This window comes from Mirounga angustirostris, unplaced genomic scaffold (genome assembly GCF_029215605.1).
Source record: "Mirounga angustirostris isolate CCGP_5_RB_7025 unplaced genomic scaffold, mMirAng1.0.hap1 SCAF_3, whole genome shotgun sequence".
Taxonomy (NCBI): domain Eukaryota; kingdom Metazoa; phylum Chordata; class Mammalia; order Carnivora; family Phocidae; genus Mirounga; species Mirounga angustirostris.
The window spans coordinates 123,832,150-123,854,436 of NW_026991711.1; the positions used below are offsets into that span (position 1 = coordinate 123,832,150).

At 37.3% G+C, this 22,287-nt stretch overlaps 1 protein-coding gene across 9 annotated transcripts in view; it reads left to right on the forward strand.

Moving 5' to 3' along the window:
• PKP4 (plakophilin 4) overlaps positions 1-22,287 on the forward strand; it is a 234,702-nt gene that overhangs the window by 108,292 nt on the left and 104,123 nt on the right. For 6 of the 9 annotated variants that reach the window (XM_064586574.1, XM_064586573.1, XM_064586575.1 and 3 more), the window contains exon 3: positions 21,195-21,307. The exons of 2 other annotated variants lie outside the window; for them this stretch is intronic. In XM_064586574.1, coding sequence (XP_064442644.1) covers positions 21,195-21,307 — 113 coding nt within the window. Of the gene's footprint in view, positions 1-16,428; positions 16,451-21,194; positions 21,308-22,287 lie in introns of those variants that run through there. One more of the 9 variants, XM_064586576.1, reaches the window with a different exon arrangement.

The window sequence follows — 22,287 nt, forward strand, 5'->3', positions numbered from 1 at the left end:
CTGTTGCTATGGTGCATTCTCACCTGGGACTTGTTTAGCTTCTTTCTCAATCAGATATATTGACAATAATGAGCTAAAAAACAAAAATCCTCATAGAAAACTCAGAATGGAGAAATCCAGATAGATAAATGAAGCAAGGTGGCTCTCCCTTCTTATTCTACTTGCACTTAAGAGTTTTTATTTATGATCCCAAGAGTCTTAAGATCCACTGAAGGCCTTACTGTCTCACTGTAAAGTGAGCTGGATGTCATAGAAGGCACTGTTTGTCAGATGGAAACCAGGAGAAGATCATCCCTGAGAACTGCTAACTAGATTTTCTCCATCCACAGCAGCTTCCCTGAAACTTGAGAAACTGTGTTCGTTGTTTGAGACCATCAAACTATTCAGACTATTTAGTAGTGCCATCTTCTTTAGATAATGCCAAAGAAGAGCTTATGAGTTGCAGTTATTAAATTGAAGGAGATGATCACATCAGAGTTAAGTAACAAACTGGGCAGTGAGACCTTTGATGGATTACCTAGACTTGTATTGTTTTTCAGAGATTATTATCTTCCCCTCTCCACCTTGAAATCAATTTCATTGCCACACTCTGTAGGTCATGGTGTGAGGCTGAAAGACAGTGATAAAGAGCACCAACTCTAGAGTCACACCTCTTAACTTCATATCCCTTCTCTGCCACCTACCAGGTGTGTGACCTTAGACACTTATGACCTGCAATTCAAAAATGAGAATAATAATACATACCTCATGGGCTCATGGGGTGCTTGTAGAAATTATTAAATAAGGTGCTTAGCAGCACATAGAGACCATTCATTGGGTATTGGTTGTACTCACCGTTTATAATATGCAGAGAAAGCATTAGTATAGTGTCTAGTTCATGGTAAATACCTTATAAATAATAGACAATTATCCTAGTGTCATTATAACTCTTTAAAATGAATCTGTGCCAGATACAGTCTTATTAAAAACATAGGCCAAAATATAAGGGAATGGTTAAAATTTGATATAATTCTGTCATAAAAAATTTTAGTCATATGAATGAGATGGGATAGAGAGCCAGAAAAAATCCAAGCCCATCTGTATACTGTCCTAGAGTTGCAAGGCTGCTGGGTCTGGAGTCATCAGCCCTGCAGCTTGCAATGAAAATGTCATGGTTCTTAAGTTAAATCCATCCAGCTAAGTATGTTCTGTTCTGAGACACTGTTCAAATTAACTTGTGTGTACTACTGAGAAAATGCTGATTTGCCAAATCATGTATTTTTACCTACTGTTTGATATTCTTTACGTTCATTACCTAGTGCTGTTATAATGTTCCATTTTAATTATACATACATTATTTTAAAAAAATGTCACAGATGTTGATTTAAGTTGATTATTTAGGTTTAGATTCAAGGAGAGCGAGGAATAGCCATAGCCTGTAGTGGTCCTCTCCATAGCCCTTTTATTCACTCTGCTGGTAGATTCAGGTTTCCTGAAGCAAATTGTGTTATCCTGTCTGTCCAGTGGGACCCAGTCTCCATATCCTTACTCAGATATGTGCAGGTAGGCATGGTCCTAGCACCTGAGGTTGATGGCACGCCCCTCTGAGGCAGGTGCAGACCAGCCTGCTGGCCTCTGCTTACCTGAGCCTAAGGCCCTGGGTAGGAGCATTGACTGAACCTAACAGTCTGCTGACCGTTTGCACTAAGCATTCAGTTCAGAGGAAGCATCCTCTTGCCATATCAACTTCTTGCTTTTAGAAGGAGAGAAGACAGCTAAAGAATTCAGCGTGATATTTTCATGTCTGTCCATCAGAGGTATGAGCTTTTGGCATGAAAAGTACTGGCCGAGGGGCACCTGGGTGGCTCCGGGGCTGGCTCCGCACTCGGTAGGGAGGCTGTTTCCCTCTCCCTCTGTCCCTCCCCCAGCTCAAGCTCTTGCTCGGCACTCTCTCTCTAAAATAAATAAATGAGGGGCGCCTGGGTGGCTCAGTCGTTAAGCGTCTGCCTTCGGCTCAGGTCATGATCCCAGGGTCCTGGGATCGAGCCCCGCATCGGGCTCCCTGCTCGACTGGAAGCCTGCTTCTCCCTCTCCTACTCCCCCTGCTTCTATTCCCTCTCTCGCTGTGTCTCTCTCTGTCAAATAAATAAATAAAATCTTTAAAATAAATAAATAAATAAATGAATCTTTGGAAGGGAGGAAGGAAGGAAGGAAGGAAGGAAGGAAATTACTGGCCAAGATATCCTTAGAAAAGAGGAAAACTACTGTTTGTTTGAACTTTTTTTTAAAGATTTTTTTTATTTATTTGACAGAGACAGCGAGAGAGGGAACACAAGTAGGGGGAGTGGGAGAGGGAGAATCAGGCTTCCCGCTGAGCAGGGAGCCGGATGTGGGGCTCGTGGGGCTTGATCCCAGGACCCTGGTATCATGACCCAAACGGAAGACAGACGCTTAATAACTGAGCCACCCAGGCACCCCTTAATTTTATTTTATTACGTTATGTTAGTCACCATACATTACATCATCAGTTTTTGATGTAGTGTTCCATGATTCATTGTTTGTGTATGACACCCAGTGCTGCATTCAATACATGCCCTCTTTAATACCCATCACCGGGCTAAACCATCCCCCCACCCCCCTCCCCTCTAGAACCCTCAGTTTGTTTCTCAGAGTCCTGTTTTTAATGTTCCTAAAATAGACATAAGGAAGGAGTTCCTTTTTAAAAAGTTTGAGATTTAATTGACATAAAACATTATATTAGTTTCAGGTGTACAACATAATGATTCAGTATATGTACATATTGTTAAATGATCACCATAGTAAGTGTAGTTAAGGAATTTCTTAATGGGGTAAGATGATAGAAGATACTGAATAAAGGCTCTGTGCCTTAACTCACTATCTGAATATTAAAGAACAACTTAATATGTTTACCCACCATCTGCATACTGTTTTTTGGCATTGATATTTTGATATCTTTAAGCTGGCTATATAAAGAAATTATGCATTTTAATTTTGTGAGACTTGTGAGAGCCCCTAAATTTGCTAAGATTGCTTGTTCTGAAACTTAAGAAATCGAAAGTAGAGCATAGGATAGTAGCAAGAAGCAACCTCTCTTCTCTCAGTCATTTGTTATGAAAGGTGCTTCAGCCACTGCTTTCCTCTTATGATTTTATATATATAATATTGGATCCTCTTAAATGAAGATTAAAAGGAGAGAACAAAAAAATGACAAAGCAGAACTATTGAGAACAGAATACGATCAGATGATGAAAGAAAGATAAATTATTAACTGAGTGTTGTAATAACATTGTACAATGCCAACAGCTTAGTAAAAATGGAATCCAAGACATCTGTCTTTGGTCCAAATTACTTCATTTTTTCCTCTTCTTAGGAATTGAAAATATATTCCCAATTTTTTGGCAAATATTCCTCAGAGGAGAATATGGTACATTTTTGTAATGTATATTTTTACTTTATACAACGCCTAATTCTTTAAAAACAGTTTGACAGTTTACACAGCCTTTAGCATCTTGTTCATATACTCACATCAGCTTCTATGTGATGTGGGTGTTATCCCCATTTAACAGATGATTAAACTGGGGATTATAAATGTTAAAGTGATTTGTCTACTATTATACAGCTGGTAAGTGATAGAGCCTAGATTCAGATCTAGGTTGGACTCCCAACCCTATAATCCTTGCTTCTTTGTTTTAAATTCTAGGGTCTGGGATGGCCAAATCTGGCCCTCTACCTGTTTTTGGTTTTTCGTTTGTTTGTTTTGTTTTTTGTATAGCCTACAAGCAAAGAGGGTTTTTTACATTTTTTAGCAGTTTAAAAATAATCAGAAGAATATTTCATGACATTTGAAAATTAGATGAAATTCAGATTTCAGTGTCCATAAGTAAGAACAACCACACTCATTTTATGTTACTTTCTCTGGCTGCTGTCATACTACCAGGACAGTGGTGGCTAGTTGTGACAGAAACATCGCTCACTGTCAGCAAAGCCTCGAATATTACTCTCTGGCCCCTTTTTTATTAAAGAGTTATTTGAGAGAGAGCAAGAGAGTGGGGCGGGGGGGGGGGCAGAGAGAGAGAGCGAGAGAATCTTGAAACACATTCCCCGCTGAGTGCAGAGCCCAGCGCAGGGCTCCATCCCAGAACCGTGAGATCATGACCTGAGCCGAAACCAAGAGTCAGATGCTCAAGCCACTGAGCCACCCATGCACCCCTATCTGGCCCTTTATAGAAAACATTTGCCAACTCCTGCTCTAGGATATCAGTACCAAAATCTGTGATTAGAAGGTTTTTTTGGGACATGAAAATTCATGAAAGCTTTCACACACCTTAGGTCTTTTGATGGTCCCAACAGCTAGTGAGGCAGATGGTGTTCGCCTTCTTGTACCAGGCAACCAGGAAATGGATGCCAAACCACATGGTCTCATCAGCACCACACAGCTTTTCATGTTCACTAGCTTTCTAGGTACATAATTTTATTTGGCATCTTAAAGTGGGGGGTTATTTTGACATTTCAGCTTGAATGTTATAATCTAATTTCTCATTGTCATGAAGAGAAACTTCATGTCAGAGTTCGTCCACTCTGCTCCTGGGGCTCCCACACAGACCTCCTGGGGTCGATTGTGAAATTCAGGCACTCATACTCTCTGCCTCTTCTTCCCTCTTCTTCCTCTCACTTCCTTTCTGCCCACCATAGTGCCTGTCACTTAGTAGGCACTCAGAGTTTAAACAAATGAATATTTAACCAAATCAGTCTTCTAATTACAGAAGAAAAAGCCATAATACTGGTTTTATCCTTGTAGATAAAGCCTTTCACTACTGAATTTTGTGAAAGTTAATAGAATCTTGGACAGAAGAAACTAGTAAAAAAAAAAATAGAAATGTGAATTTCAAGATACTTTTTGTTGAAGAATTTGGCTTTAATTGATGTAGAATTTTGGGTTTTTAAAAATATATGGAAGTAATCCAAGTATCCATCAACAATGAATGTATAAACAAAAGGTATTGGTATAAACATACAATAGAACATTTTCAGCCTTAAATAGAAAGGAAATTCTGATGAATGCTGCAACAGATGAAACTTGAAAACATTATATTAAATGATATAAGCCAGTCACAAAAGGACAAATATTGTGTGATTCCACTTAAGTGAGATACCTAGAGTAGTCCAATTCATAGAGACAGAAAATGAATGTTGGTTGACGGGCTGGTTGGAGGGAAGAATTAGGAATTATTATTTAATAGGCACAGAGTTTCAGTTTGGGAAGACAAAAAAGTTCTGGATATGGATGGAGGTGATAGTTGTCCAGCAGTGTGACTGTACTTACTGCCACTGAAATACACACCTAAAAATTGTTGAAATGGTAGTTTTATACTATCTAGATTTTATCACAATAAAAAAGACTATAAATGTATATGTAATTAATAACTGTTTTTAAAAAACATTTTACTTAGAATACCTATCAATTATATAATACCATAAAATGACTATTTCAAACTATTAATATTTTTAGTTTATCAAATGAAAAATTTACCACTTGGTATATAGTACCTAAGTGATTTGGCCCTAAAATTATTTAAGATGTAAAGTTAAGTGTAGCATCCTCTTTCATGTTTTATTTCCAAAATTTATGTTGACATATACAATTTATAAGAAAAATTGTATAAATTTAATTTTATGGTTACACTGACCATAAGTTGCTCTTTTCTTCCTTATTAGCAATTTATGGAAGAAAATTAATTAAAACCATAGAGCAAGCTGAGAAGCACCTTTCTCCCAGGCGCCCCTCTAAAGGTACCAATTCTTTATTAAAGAGTCCTGCAGAGTTTCAAGAGAAATATATATAGTGGAATCCATTAGATCAGGCAATTCATTATACATCATATATTTTCAAATAAGATAATACTATTGTCATGTATTTCACGCCCTTCATGAAAACTAATTCTTAAAACATTGCCTTCTTTAATAGGTCAAAATGGGAACATTTAATTAATCGTGAAAATTAACATCTTGGTGTGGTTTTACATGAATAGACAACTCTAATTCTATTTTATTTATACAAGTAATACCAAGTGAAACCCCAAGCTAAGAGAAATTAAATATTCAGAAAAGTATAAAATTGAAAGTAAGCCATCCTGCAAATGTAGGGTTCCCTTTCCCAACCATTAACACTTTCCCCAAAATTAAGTTTCTTGAGTGTATGTCAAGAAAAAAATTTTCTGCATACTCTAGCAAAAAGTAAGTCTTTAGAAAAACAACTGCCTGGGGGCGCCTGGGTGGCTCAGTCGTTAAGCGTCTGCCTTCAGCTCAGGTCATGATCCCAGGGTCCTGGGATTGAGCCCCGCATCAGGCTCCCTGCTTGGCGGGAGGCCTGCTTCTCCCTCTCCCACTCCCCCTGCTTGTGTTCCTTCACTGGCTGTCTCTCTCTGTCAAATAAATAAATAAATAATTTAAAAAAAAAAAAAGAAAAAAGAAAAACAACTGCCTGGCTCTCCTTTCCTGAATAATCTTTCTTGGAGATTATTCCCCACATTAATGCATGTGGATTTACTTAAATCCTTTCTAGGATTGCATGCAGTCCTATTAATATAGATGTATGTAACATATTTAATCAATTCCTCATTGATGGCTGTTAGATTGTTTCCAGTTTTATTTGGTTGGTTTTGTGTACTTTTCCAAGTATAGCCAGAGTTTCAGCCTTTGAACTGGTGGGCCAATGGGTAGCTACATTTTTTATTTTTTTAGATATTGTTAAATTACCCTCCAAGAGTTTGCACCCATTCACATTCTCACAGCACCTTTTCTCTGTACCCTTACCAGTGCTGCACACTCTAAGTGTGCTAAGTCCTATTACTCATCGTTAGAATGGACCTTTATAGGTCATTAGAATATTATTGAACCCCGTAGAGTACTTTAATCTTCAAAAAAAGCAAAAATAACAGTTCTCCTCTCAGTCAGAATACTGTTTTCCAGGAATTAGACTATTCCTTAAACAGGATCTGTCCTGGTAGTATTCAAACAATACTTCATTTCTTTCTTGCTGCTGCTTTTTTTTTTTTTTAAGATTTATTTATTTATTTTAGAAAGAGAGAGTGGGTGGGGCAAGGGGAAAGGGAGAGAGTGAATCTTAAGCACACTCTATGCCGAGCGAGGAGCCTGACGCAGGACTTGATTCCACAACCCTGAGATCATGACCTGAGCCAAAATTAAGAGCAGGACGCTCAACCAACTGAGCCACCCAGTAGCCCCAATAATACTTCATTTCTTTAGCCTTCTTTTCTTTCTTAATTTTCTGAATTAGATTTTAATTCAAGAAGTCCCATGCCAGTTGTAAAAAGTGAAACAGTATAAATATAAAGATAAAAATGTAAATAGTATCTCCATCCCTTTCTCAGTCCTACCCTCCTGAAGTTACCAATTTTACTGACCTGCTACATTTCTATCACAATTTTCTCCATGCTCAGACCAACTCATGGAGTATTTTTTATTGTATTACTTTTGTGTGTTTTCATCAGTTCTCCAACTGATTTTCTCACTTAATCATGTATAGTGGTTTTTCTGAGGCAGCAGATAAAGTTTCAGCTTATTCTTTTTAATAACTAATTTTAGTCATTACATGTATGTAATGTGGAGATTCCATAGTTTGTTAAAATATTGCCATGTAGATATACATTCAAATTGTTTCTAACAGTGCTGCATTTAATATTTCATATATGTGGTTGTTTTTATTTCTGTAGAGTAGATATCCAGAAGTAGAATTGCAAGGTCATGGGGAACATGTATTTTTCATTTTAATAGGTGTTATCTGGTTGTTTTCCAAAAGGGTTGTAGCAAATCACGCTAACATGAGTAGTAGGTGCAAGTACCTTTTTACCTGGCTTCTCCCCAGCTCTGGATGTTCCCACTTTTAAAATGTTTACTTATATGGGGCACCTGGGTGGCTCAGTGGGTTAGCCTCCAACTCTTGGTTTTGGCTCGGGTCATGATCTCATGGGTGGTGGGATCGAGCCCCCCGTAGGGCTCTGTGCTCAGTGTGGAGTGTGCTTAAAGATTCTCTCCCTCTGCCCCCTCACCTCACTTGTGCATGCACTTTCTCAAATAAATATATAAATCTTTTTTTAAAATGTTTGCTAATATGATGAAAATGACATCTCATTGTTACTTGATTTTCTTTCTCCTAGTGAATGAAATTGAGCAGTTTTTTTCCAATATTTTAATTAACATTTACATTTCATCTTCGGCCACTTGTTTTGTTTGATACCCTTTGCCTAATTATACTATGTTTTTGTAAAATTTGTTTATATGAGATTTTAAATACCTGTTATATATTAGAAATATCATTTCTCTTGTTTCTGGTCATTTGACTTTGTTTGCATGATATTTTGGCATATGAAGTTTTATTTTTATGTAGTTAAATATTCCTATCTTATTCCTTATGATTTTGGGGTTGCTTGTCTTCTTATGGAGGTCTCTATCATCCTAAGATTATAAACAATATTCTCCTAGTTTATCTTTACATAACTGGGGGTTTTTCTACATTGATTATAGGATGGGGGGGTGGCTGCGTGTGCACACACGTGCAGTTTGAGGTAGTAATCTAGCTTTGTTTTCTCTAATTATACCAGCAGTTCTTTTCTCATTGAATGAAATTCTACCTTTGTCATAATTAGGAAGTTGCCATATATACTAGCATCTGGCTCTTTAATTCTTATTACATTGCAGGGCTTTATTTGATTTGGGAAGAAAGTTTTGAAACAGGAAAATCTATTACAGTTCTAAATATAACCTTCGGGAATAGAAAATGAGACAACCTCAATTTTTTCAGCTACCTGTAATGGAAGGAGCAAGAATATAGAATTCCACTCCTGTTCTTTACTTATTAATTATGTGACCTTGAGCAAGTCATTTATTTTGCCTCTCCCACCATAAGATTGCTCAACTCAGTAGTGGCCTGTACTTTTATAAGGATTAGAGAAAATAGATGTAGAGTGCCTGACCCATAGTTGGCGTTCATTCAGCAATACCTAGTATTATTAGTGTTATGATTTAACAAGAAATAAGGAAGTAAGATGTTTAATATCAAATTGTACTGTTCAAAACCTAAGCAGGTTTATTTCTTCATGAGTATATATTATATACAAGAGAAAAAGAATTCTAAATGTGGTAACTTAATGATTCTTTCAGATAAATATATTAATCTGAACAATAAAAATAACATTCAAATCTGGTACTTTTTTCCTAAAAACATGTCTCTTTTTTATCTTTTTTTCTAATGAGAGCCATAGACTTAACACAAGTAAAAAGCAACAGCATGTAACTTTGCTTTTTTAGGTAAGTGGGGGAAATACAGCTATTAAATAAGGGTAACAAAGAGTAAATGAAAATTGCTTTTTATATAACTAACCAGTGGAAGAAGCAGTGTGTCAGAGGACAAAGCAGGAGAGGCAGAGAAAGAGAGATCTGGCATGTAGAAAGACAAGGAGGCACACTGAAGACTGCAGTGGGCATGAGTCTGGACACAGCCATATTGAGGTGGGACTCAGCCTATAGCTAGACATGCCCCAGTTCTGACCTGAGGCTTTAGTGTTCTTTGTAGGTTAGATATATCCTATGGTTATCAATAATACATTGATTTTCTTAACCTTATATCTCAAGAATCCCAGGACAAGTTATGGAGGTTTAGAAAGGAAAGATGATGTTAGCGGAGCCATACAGATAAAATGTAAAAATAAAAAGTTCAGAAGACAAAAAAAGTTGAATGCCTTATACCTCTTGAGCCGGATAACAAGCCTTCACAAGGAACCATTTAATTGGCTAGGGCCCAGCCATTAAATGTACATTCTAATTCTACTAATTGCCCACACACTTTAGCCATAAAATATCTGCAAAACAGAAAGAACAACTATAAAATAAGCTTAGTAATTAAAAAAATATCATCATAAGAAAAGATCTACCTGTGCTGGTTGGTATTTGTTTCCTTTTCCCATTACATTTCATTAAGTTACTAACCAAATCTTAAATTAATCATTTTTTAAATTAACCTTATTCCCTAGTGCTACTTATTAGACCTATTGAAGAAAGGAAGATTAAATTTAGCCTTTGTTTCTTTTACCGTTTTTATGGGTTTTGCTATGCTTGCTATAACCAGTCCACATGGAGAAAGTGGAAGATTGGTCATTTATTTTTCTCAGTTTTCTATTTCCATAAATGATTTATTTGCGTTATTATCATCTACTGTGCAGTCAATTAACTCTCAAATAAGCATCTAACATTATGTGATACACATCATTGATCTTACTAATTTTGAAATATTTATGTACTAGAAAACCAGATAAATTGTTAAATTATTATTTTTCATAATTTCTTAATGAACTTTAAAGTAATGGCTAATAAAATTTTCAAGGTATTACATTTTAAGGAAAAATTTCCTTGTGTTTTTGACATTAATTCTACCAAATAACTTACCTTGTTGGAAAAATGACAACAGTTATTGTCCCATGCAACGGACACTGGCTCCAGGTATCCGTTTCCCATGTGGTCACCCTTCCTCAATATGCATTTTACTACTAGGATTTCTCTAAGTATACATAATTTTAAGCCGTAGTAAAACCTCAACTAATAGAAGACAACTAGAATTATTTATATTTACAAGTACACACACACATATATATTCTGCTTTTTAGGAGAGAAAATAAATGGAAATAAAAGAAGGCATTCCTAGTTCAGCAACTTAAAATGTCTGTCACTTGGTGGGCAGGTTTTTAAAAATGGTGTGCCGCCCCTGGGAAACTCCTCATTTTCTGAAAGCCAGGGTATGAAGCCTGAGAGATCAGAGAATTCAGAAGGTAGTAGATATAAGCAATTGTGGGATGGGGAGAAGTAAGCATGGCATAAGATAAGCATATTAATGGCAATAAATCACAGTGTCACTGAAATGCGCATATTAGTTATTTTAAAAAATAAAACCTTAATTTGCCCATGTCACCATGAATAATAGGAAATTTCTGATAGAGCTAATTTGTTGGGACACCTGGGTGGCTCAATCAGTTAAGCATCTGCCTTTGGCTCAGGTCATGTCCCCAGGGTCCTGGGATCGAGTCCCGCATCGGACTCCTTACCCATCGGGGAGCCTGCTTCTCTCTCTGCCTGCTGCTCCCACCTACTTGTGCTCGCTCTCACTCTCTCTCTCGCAAATAAGTAAATAAAATCTTAAAAAAAAAAAAACTGGTTTGTTAAAAGAGCAGTCAACAAAATTATGGGAAACCCGGGTTCTAGTCCCCGCTCTGCCCTCACATATCCCTATGACTTTAAATAAAAGTAGAACATTATTTTGTACCATTGATTACCTACATTGTAAGGATATGATCATTATCATATCCGAAATGCTTTAAGAGCCTAAAAAAGGATCAACCATAATATATTATGGCTGTCTCTGGTACAAATACTCAGGAATCAGTTAGTTTAAAAATTTATGCGATCAGTTATAAATACAAATCAAATGTGCTGTATACAATTCACCCTGAATGAATTAGGGTTTTCTTGTTTTGCTTTTGCAGGGAGCTAGAGGGATACTGAGATTAATGAAATAGATTCCACTCTTCTTCAAGAAGAATCCAGCTTGGTATTGAGTACATGTAATGGGCCAAGCACTTTGCCCAAGGGCTAGATAAAGGTTTGTGGGCATTCATGGCAGGGTAATATTTCAGGGTTATGGAACATGAGAAAAAGCTTTGAGTGGTATGTGTAAAAAAAAACATAAATAGTTCAGTCTAGGTGCATGAGAGAGAGTGACAGCAAAACATTTTTGTTTTGTATTTGGCTGAGGTCGGGAGCAGGAGGGCACACTACCTTGGGTCTTAAAATACAGCTGAGTTGACTTCATAAGTTCCATTATGGGTGGGGTAGGAAGGTTATGGTGCACAATGGTTAACACTATGGAATTAAGAGTCAGGCTCATTTGATTTCAGATCCTGGTTTTGAATGACCTGAGGCAAGTCAGCCCTCTATGGAATGAGGGTAACCTGACTACTTTGCTGGCTGAATGGGGAGTTAACCAAGTAGTGCATTTAAAGCACTTAGCAGAGAGCCTGGAGTCCAGACAGCTCTCAGTATAAGATAGAGATTATTGATGATTAGAATTGTGCTTTCAACAGATATAGCTAGGAAAAATGTGAAAAGCAGAGGCAAGGCCTTTGACCACCATGGTGGGGGGAAGACTGAGAGAGGGGTTACTGCATTAGTCCAAAGTTAATATGAGCCTGAATTAGGGGGAATGGCAGGAATGGTGGGGAAGGGAATGGACACAACCCATGTTAGAAAGGTGGAGTGACAGCATTTAGGAAAGTGTTTACCATGAGAAGTATGAGGAGTAAGAGAAAGGAAGGAAATGGTAAAAACACTTATGGTTTGAGCCTGTGTGAGAGGAGAAGGGTGTAGGACACTGGTCCTTGAAGTTCTGCGTGCATGAGAATCTCCTGGAGGACTTGTTCAAGCACAGGTGGCTGGGCCCTACCCCTTCTGATTCAAAGAAGTTTCCAGGTAGTATTGATGCTAATGCTGCTGGTTCAGGGTACACACTTTGAGAACCACTGCAGTAGAGAAAAAAACACAGGAGGCAGGGGAGGTATAGCAGAATGGAGGACACATCTTCAGGTACCGCCACTTAGCCAAACATTGAATCTGACTAGAGATAGTGAATTTGTATATCACCAGTGTGTATGGACCTGTATGATGGTCAGATTGCCAGGTGAGAGTTTGAAGACCATGACAGTGAGTTAGCATTAAGGCGACAGTTTTTTTAAAAGCCATCAGTGGTGCTATAAAAAATGCTTGGACTTTTACCTGTTTACCTTGATGTTCTCATCTGCACCTGGTTCTAGGCAAAAAGCTTTCCTTGTGTGTTTTAATGTAAACTTCCCTTCCTTTATTTTGATTTCTAGTAAAGGAGCTTTGGTGACAGTGTTACAGATATGACCCTGAGCTTTAGAATAAAAATTTAGAGGTAAACTTCGCTGTTTTCTCTCTGCTTCATTAAAACTGAAGGATGAGATATCGAAGCTAGAACCTGGTATAATCTTGTGTGATTTGGTAAGATAAAACAATAAAGATCTTACTGTTGCTCATCCTTGTTGGAATGTTAGCTAGTATAACAAAAAATCAGACGGGTAATTTATATCTTGTATTTTTCTTTTATCTTAAACAAGATCTATAATGTAAGAAGCAATGGGCATAGTAGAGGGCATAGTCCAGCAGAGGTGTCCTAATCAGATGTACCCTTCATATCTTCAGAGTGGGATGAGGTCAGCAGTTTCCATTTGAAGGTTAACCCTTTGTGGTGCCCTGCCTTTTGTAAATATTCTGTCTGGACAAAAGTAATTAAAATTTTGTGTTCCAGTGTATAAAATTCATTACTTCAAGATAAAATTTATTACAATAAAAGAGCTTTATTTTTCAGTATTGCCTAAGTTGTGTTCTGCAAGATGGTATTGTTTTCTTGAGACGTTAATAGTTGTTCCTTGAAAAAGAAAAAGTGTGCTTAGTCTCAGTAAATCAAAGAATCACTATGTTATACAAAGGTAAGCTGATTTCCTATTGGTAAACTTCTCAGAACTTTTAATATGCTAGTGTTGCCATGAATCTCCAAGATTTGGAATCTTCTGGGCAGCATTTCCCAAACCTTGTTGACCTGGAACCCCTTCCTTTCAGGGCATATTTTATGAGACACTGATGTTCTCATAACACAGTTTGAGAAAGCCAGTGTTTGTTGTTTAAGTCTTTTTAATTTTAATTTCCTTTTAACAAAGGGAATTAGCCAGTACAAGGGATATCATGTCCATCTCCCTTGTACTGACTAATTCCCTTTGTTAATAATAATTAATTATGCACGAATTAGGGACTGCCAAGTAGACCTTCTAATGATTTGTCAGTTATTAAACTGTGAAAGAAAGTCAGGACATTTAATCTCCTCTACCTTCCTGACTAGTTATTTGGAGGCTGAGAAGTTCAAGGATCCTTTGAAAATGTGGCTCCTTTGCTTTTAGTACCAGCCTAGATTATAGTACAGCATTTAGGATGTTTCTGAGGATTTCTTATTCTTAAATAATCATTTTTAAAATAGTTCCCTAGGGGGACGCCTGGGTGGCTCAGCCGGTTAAGCGGCTACCTTCGGCTCAGGTCATGATCCCAGGGTCCTGGGATCGAGTCCCGCATTGGGCTCCCTGCTCCACGGGGAGCCTGCTTCTCCCTCTGCCTCTGCCTCTCTCTCTCTCTCTCTCTCTCATGAATAAATAAATAAAATCTTTAAAAAAAAAAAAATAGTTCCCTAGGCCTAGCTCAAGATCCTCAAAGGTCTGATCATGACCATAATTTGCTCATATTTTGAAGATGAGAAAGAGGAAAAAAATGCTCTAGTATATCCTGAGAGCAGGACCTATCCAGCACAAACCTATGTACTTTAAAAATCTAACATGCTATTTGGTGATAATTAATCTCTTAGTGATATAAAATTTTCTTTCAGCATACCAAGGCAGAAAAGTAAATTATTTTTTGGAAGATTTTTAAGCAAAAATGATTGAAATAAAAATGCTTTCTTGCTTCACCACTGATTGCACCACATAATGACCATGTCCGTTTTCTTCTTTCAGTATAACCAGTACTCAGTACTTCCTGCTGAGATTTATAGGCATGGAAAGGCATGTTGACCCGTGGTGTGTTGTACATGTTCTGCTGATGTAAAATGATTTTTAGTACACAGATTCACCTCTTTAAAAATTTTTGTGTATTTTAATTTATATTAAGAAAATTATAAAAAGCTTTAGAAACCAGGATTTTAATTATTTTAATATCCAAGACACTGTGTTTTCAAAACGAGTCAATTTAAAGAAAAATATTTGGCAAAAGATAGTATAGGTCAAAGGGGAAGGAAGCAGAGATTGAGGAGTCCTGAGATCAAGAAGATGCTTTCTGATGAGAAACATTTGAGCCTTAAACTGAGAGGAAACACTGAAGAGTCAGGAAAAAGAAGCAAAATCCTGGAGGAGGCCAGAGGGTGTGGAGAGGCTAGCCGTAGACAGGAAGGGGCCACTCCCTCCACTAAGTCTGGAAGAGAACTGAAGATTAGTTGAGTGTGGGGACAGGAAGGAAGTTGGCCTGCTATGATGCCCACTGCTCTTTCTTAATTGTCATCATCACAGCAGTAATAACTATGGTAGCTGCTCCTGAAGCAGTAAATCAGAATAACTAGAAGAAAATAGATAAGAGTGATGCAAGTGGGCAACTGTAGTTGGACTGCATGGGCCGCAAAGCACAATGAGCTTTTGCACATATTTAGAAGAATAATGGTTTTTATCAGTTAAGGAAAAAAGAACACGACATACTTACATCAGGAATGTAAGAGGGAATGTGATTCCACATCCTACCTGGCATGACGACAATGAGGAATATTATAAACAATTTTAAGCGAATAAGTAGAGAGAGTGAGGAGGCAGGACTTTTTGGTACTTCAGGTATGGGCTGTGAAGAATGTATAGTCTTTACCAGAGAGAAAGGGGCAGAAAAAGCAATATTTTCAGGAAACTACATTTCACTTAAAACCTTTTGAGTCTTCTTAGTAACCCAGCGGTGGAGAATATTCTGAGTAAACAATGAAGAGTTTATAAGGAGAGAATTTGCAAACTGGAGTGAGGCTTCCATAGGGCACAGTTGAAAAGGGTCAGGAGATAATGTCACTGCTGGCCATCAGTGAGGACTTAAGAAGGGTTTGAGAGAGACTAGGAAGCCACAGGAGAATAAGCTATGCCCTGTTTTCAGTGCCAACAGCCGTGTCCTTGAAGCTAAGGTGGAGCTCTTCCTGCTTATTAAAGAAGATGAGAGTGGAAGTACCTAATGCTAAAAGCTTCCTGGGGCTTCTGGAAACCAGAAGAAGTAGACAATAGCCTCGTGACTAAATGTGCAGGATCCACAGTGTTTGAAAGGAACACTGAATCACCAATTCAAGGCCTCATTGAGGACTGAGGTGCCTGGAAGTTTAGGTAAAGAAAGGTAAACCTAAATAAGAAGGGAATAAGACAGAGATTTCATTGTCAGTGAGCAGCAGGAACAGGTGGATATGTATGATAAAGAACTAACTAGAAGTCTCAGAAACGGAAAATATTGTCATTGGAAAACAAGTAAAATCTCAGGGCACATAGAGAAATAGTGAGTTGAAAATAATACTGAGAAACTTCCCCCTGAATGTACTTCAGAGTAGCTAAGAGAAAATATGAAAAATCTATTAAGACTCTAATTTCTGACATACCCTAGCCATTCCTTTCCCTGAAGGAAACTAAATATGCTGAGTAAAATGTTTTGCATTGTTTTTTGTTTTTTGTTTTTTAAAGCAGGGCTAAGCTGGAAAGTAAAGAATTCACAGAAACCAAAACTGAAATGAAAGTGGGAATCTTAAACTAAGTAAGCAGTAAGTAAACCTGGCTTTCACCTTGAAGGTACCTGCCAAACCTAGGTGATCTTGAGCATGCCATGTGGCAGCGACCTGCTACCTGCCATTTGAGGGCTGCCCAAGGTGGGGAGTCTAACAGGAGATCCCTTGCCCAAAGCTTAAATTTTACAAAACTACATTAGTGTAAGGGTAATAAGAAACTTGCCCCACAGAAGAGGACAAGCCTGGGTGCTGGAAATAGGGAAACATTCTCACACGTGTGAGAATTTAGGATATCTATGATTTTCAAAAATCTAAATGACCAGTAAACATATGAAAAGATGTCGGTTATCAGGGAAATACAAATTAAAACAAATGCATGATAGCTTCCCATATTTATCAGATTACCAAAAAAGGAAGTGGGGATTTAAGCCCCCAAATGCAAATTGATGTCCATGAGAACGTGGAGAAACTGGAACTCTGTTATATACTGCTGACTGGAATATAAGTTGGTACAACTGCTTGGGAAAATAATTGTGACAGTCATTATCCAGTAAAGATGTGCATTACCTTCAGCCCAGCAATTCCATTTCTAGGTCTCTGCTGTGGAAAAGTCAGGCACACGTGCACAAGTACAAGGATGCTTATGTGGCAGCAGGCTTATAATTGCACACAATTGGAAACAACCCAAGGATTCATCATGTTGAGAACATATAAATACATTGCGCTCTAGCTGTGCAGTAGAATACTGCTGAGAAAGGAAAATAAATGAGTTCTGTTCTACTGATATTGATATATCTCAAAATCATAAAGCAATCTGCACAAGTCTGCACAGTATTACCACTGATGTAGGTTATGTGAACATGCAAGACAATACTATAAGTCATCTATGGATCTGGAAATATGGAGTAGTAATTATAAAATATTCACATGAATATTAAACACCAAATTCAGGTTAATGGTTTCTTCTAAAGAGGGAGCGAGAGAAATAGGATCCATGAGAGAGAAACTAGGGTGTTTCAATATATCTGTAATACTTTATTTCTCAAAAAACCTGAAGCAAATGTAGCAAAACATTAAGATTTGCTGTATCTGGGTCAGTTTCTCCAAAGCTCATTGTGTTATTGTCCATACTTTTTCTGTGCATTCGAAGTATCTCATGGTATTTAAAAATCAAGAGAGAAAATTTCTCTCTTTATATAAAAGGAGGCCAAAAAACAGTACTTAGGTTGGGTGAGGTGGAATTTTGGGTGCAGAGTATTTATTACAGATAGACACTTGTGGAGGAGAGGGGAAGGAAAAGCAGGATTGAGTAGAGGAGAAGTTCAAACACTCTGCAGGCTGGCCCAGCCCACAGGGAGCTCTGGAGCAAATCTGGGCCCTGCCTTTGTACACCTACCTCAATCAGTGGCTGGCTGCAACCTGCCCAGAGGGCATGCCCTTGAGCCAGGCGGTTCTCTGCAGCTGAGGCGCCCCTGAGGTGGCTGATAAGTGGGCAGCAAGTCCTTCCTTGGGCTTCCTGCCCAGCTCTGTCCACCATACAAAGCATGAAAATGAAGTTTTTTTTCTTCTGTTCCTTTGGCTCACTGTCAGAGAATATTTATCAGTGTATTTACCTGAGAGAGATGAGGTAAACATAAAAAAAAGCTTTCAAACACACGTGAACAGACTCCATTTTATAGCATATTAGTAGCCTTGACTTTCTCTCTAAGCTTGTTTATGGTCTTGTATGCCAGAATTTAAGAGGAAATTGTCATATGCTAAATTATTGGCAAATCTTTTAACATTATTTTCCATGTTTTCGCAAAGGAGAACAAATATAGGGTCCCCTTATAATTTAGATGACCAGTTTTGGATGCTGATTTAAGGATTCGCCTTTACAATGTAAGGTTAAACCAGAGTGTGTGGTAAAATACAAATTTTAAATTTATAGGTGGTATCTCTGTGTAATCATCTTAATGAGCGTTATTTTAGAAACGATTAGGTGTGTTTTTATATGACCATGTAATACTGTCTTCCTCATCAGGCAGTCTAAGAAGCTGGTAGAGACAGATTTGTCAAATATTTATATCCTGCTCACCCATCTTGGTGCTAGTCCCATATGGGTGTTCCAGTTATGTTTTGTAGGTATAATATTTATGATTTTGCAACAAAGTATACATATGTTTTCCTTATAAATATTCACAGGTATTAGGTAACCTTTACAAATTCCCTGCTTTATATCTTCCTGATATTCTGCTTTCAGTGCTTTAATGACATCCTGCTTATGAGAAGTGTGAGCAAATAATGGGCAGAATTATTTTGATAAAAGTAGCTGGTGATGTTCAGTATTTTAGGTCCATGGCCAGTAGTGATATAATGCGGACTTTATCAGTCTGTATGAATGTTGAAGTAATTACCCAATTTTTAAATGAAAAATGTAGCTACATCATGGGTACATTGATTCTCCTAGCAACTCGACTGCTATCAATGGTTTCTATAGGTGCTTCAGTCAAAATTTCTAGTTGTAAGAAACAGAGACTGACATGGCTAGTTATGTAGAAAAAGGCATTATTAAGCAAGTATTTGTGAATTCCCATGTTTGTAGCAAGGGCTGGAGAACAAGATTTGAGGTTCAACTTCCAGAAACACCACAAAATTGGGTAGATAAAGAAACCACCAATGCTGCCACTAAGCGTCAACATAGCAGTTTGTGTGGAGGTCATTTCTGTATTAGGAATTTAACCCTGATGCCTGTTGCAGGGATTGCAGCAAGAAGGTGAAAGAAAATAAGCTTCGTGTTTTCTGATGTCAGAGTCTTAGTTTTAGCACCTGAGTCACAGTCTGACATCTTCTTGGCAGAGCCAGTCACCGTATCTCTGCCTCTGAGGGAAGGAATTATGGGACAGTAAGTTCCAACTTCTGCCTTCAAGTGGGAAATTTCCCAACCATTCCCTTGAAAGAATGCTCAAAATGTCATAGGCAGCCACCAACATGATAAAAATCCACTGAAATGGAATTTTTTTGTATGAATGAAAATTTTTTTCTGTTCTAATTTGAAACATACTTTAATCCTACCGTGGTAACGTTTGGCCATCCCAAGTGAAGAAAACACAGCAGCGCTCCATCCCTAGTACTCACTGAACTCAGAACACAAAGGTAGTGTGATGGCTCTGAGAATATTTTTGTATTCACAGATGGTCCTTTTCTGGCCCAACTTGATACAAGCAGCCAGTCTTCTGGGATAAGAGTGTATAACAAACAGTTGAGTAAAATTGAAAGAATGGAAGTGTGTCACAAGAAATTGGATGTTGTTTAAGGGCAAAGTAAGACCAAATGTGAGATAAGCATAAGACTATTTGCCCTTAAAATCAATTATCTTAGCCTGATACTGAATGTTGTACAGTTATTATCTCTCTGGTCTTTTGTTGCTAAACATTTATTAAGAACAGAGGTCTAGGAAATGTTCAGCAGAGGTAGGAAGCATCCCACTTTGATCCTATTGTACAACATTTTTGAGCCAAGTATTATTCATTCAGGCCATGCCCTATATACCCACACAAGCTGGACTCATTAGAAAAGTATTCTCAGTATCAGAAAGCAGTAAGGAGTTCAGGGACTGTATCTTAAAAATTATTCTGAGAATAGTTTGGAGAATTTACAAAGCCTGCGCTGTCAGTAATAGCATGTTTGCCTGATTCCACAGGGAGCTAATACACTTCAATTAAATTGTTCTAAGTTTTTGCATGGCAAACAAATATGTATGTATTGTCATAAATAATTTTTAAGGTAGTTTTATTTCTGATTAGTTTCTAGGTTTAGGGTTCATAGACTAGTATTTTGAGCTAGCGGTCATTGTCCAGTTAAACTACTTACAGTTCGGCATTTGCTTTGAGTAGACTTGCAAGGAGATAATATGGCACAGGGGAGCTTGAGGTGTTATTTGTGGCTTAAAGCCTTTGGAGTATACTTGATTTGATCTATAGATGGTTTATAGCATAGCATCCTTCCTATTAATTAGAATCTTGTCAAGGTAACAATGAGATAAGTACAAATGAAGTTAAAGCATCTTCTCCTTTGATAGAACTTCCTTGCTTTCATAATGCGACATACAATGAATAAGATCATTTCTTTAAACAATATTCCCAGCTTTTAAATACAATTTTAAATTCTATGTTATGGCTCAGACTTTTATTTTTTTCTTCCCTTCACACAGTGACACATGAACAATGAACATGTTATTTCATAACAATAGAAAAAATTTTATTGCTTATATTGTAGATAAACATAGCAAGACTTTTTCTGTAGAGTTGGAATGATTTATTTTTCCTTAACAATTAAAGGCTCTATCAAACATGATAAAGTGATGCTCATCATGGGAATTTACATTTTTTCAATACAGTATGAAGGATAAAAAAAATTAGCTCTTAAGGCTGTAGAGCTTACATGGGTTGGTGGGCACCTGATGTAGACACATCAAGGACTCTGCAGACCTTATATTTAATAGAGCACTGTAGCAGAAGTACTGTTTGCAAACCTCAATTAGAAGAACAGACAGAAAAGCAAATAAATATCTACGTTTCCCATTCCAAACAAAGCTAATATTCTGGTGCCTTTCGGTTTGAAAAAAGTACAAATCAGTAGGTTCTCTAGGCCCACAATTCCACCCAAAACTTTTTAATTTCACAAAGCCACACTAGATACAGTGCTATGTTGTGGGTATGTTCCTGTGTTTCCTGTGACATGCATTCACATATATATCTGTCTTGGCACCTTATATGCCTTTTATTTCCTTGAATCACAGGAGCTTCAGTTTCAACGACTCACCCGAGAACTGGAAGTGGAAAGGCAGATTGTTGCCAGTCAGCTAGAGAGATGTAGGCTTGGAGCAGAATCCCCAAGTATCGCCAGCACCAGGTACAGGGCCAACGGCTCTCTTTTTACATGCCTTCAAGTTCCATGCCTTATTAAGTTGTCCTGGATGCAGCAAATGATTCTCTTAGTGTTGTCATTATTAACTTGCCTTTCTGAATTGGACACCAAAACTGTCAATTTATTCTAATTTGGGAAGCCTCTTGCAATATTGATTATCCTTCAGTCCTGTGCTTGAAGTGTTTTATATGGCATTGGTAAGTTTCTGTACGCTACCTTTAAAAGTTTGATTTCTCATATGTAGACACAGTTAATGGATGTTTTTCACAGTTAATTACTAATTATTTGGCAAAGCTAATTGACTTTGAAAACCTGATATTGATTTTTTTTAACTAAGAAATATTTCTAAATGATAACATTTAAGTAGCTTTTAAACATGTCTTCAGTTGACCTTGAGTTTTTCTAGAACTCTGTAAAACTACCATACAAAATAATTACTAGATGAAATAATTTAGTGTATTCACATAATAAGTTGAAAACCAATATATTACTGAAAAAAAGCCATGTTTAATCAGAATTATTGTTTTGTGTTTAAATAGCCTCTTAAGCTATTTAAAAATATCATTATTATAAAAAATTAGTGCCATAAGCACCAAATGGTGAAATCACTACTTACCCTATTTGTGGATTTCTTTCTTGTTAATTACATATTCTAATAAAGCCTACCATAAAATAACTTCTATTGCTTGCAATTTGAAGCTTGGTTTCTTTACTCCTATGTACGTATGTACCAACAGTAACTTGTCTCTTTAGTTATTTCTAACATAGTTATTGTTCCACTTGTCAGTATCATCTATTACTCTTAGCCAAGAAAGCCTTCTTAGTGAATACAGTGCTGTCTGTAGTTCCTCCGTTCTGGCTAATTGTTGCTATGGATTTAAGAATATTAGGCTGATAAGCTGTGTTCTCGTGAATTTTTTCATCTCTGACCCTTAAGAGTTGTGCATATTGGTATGTTTAGTAAG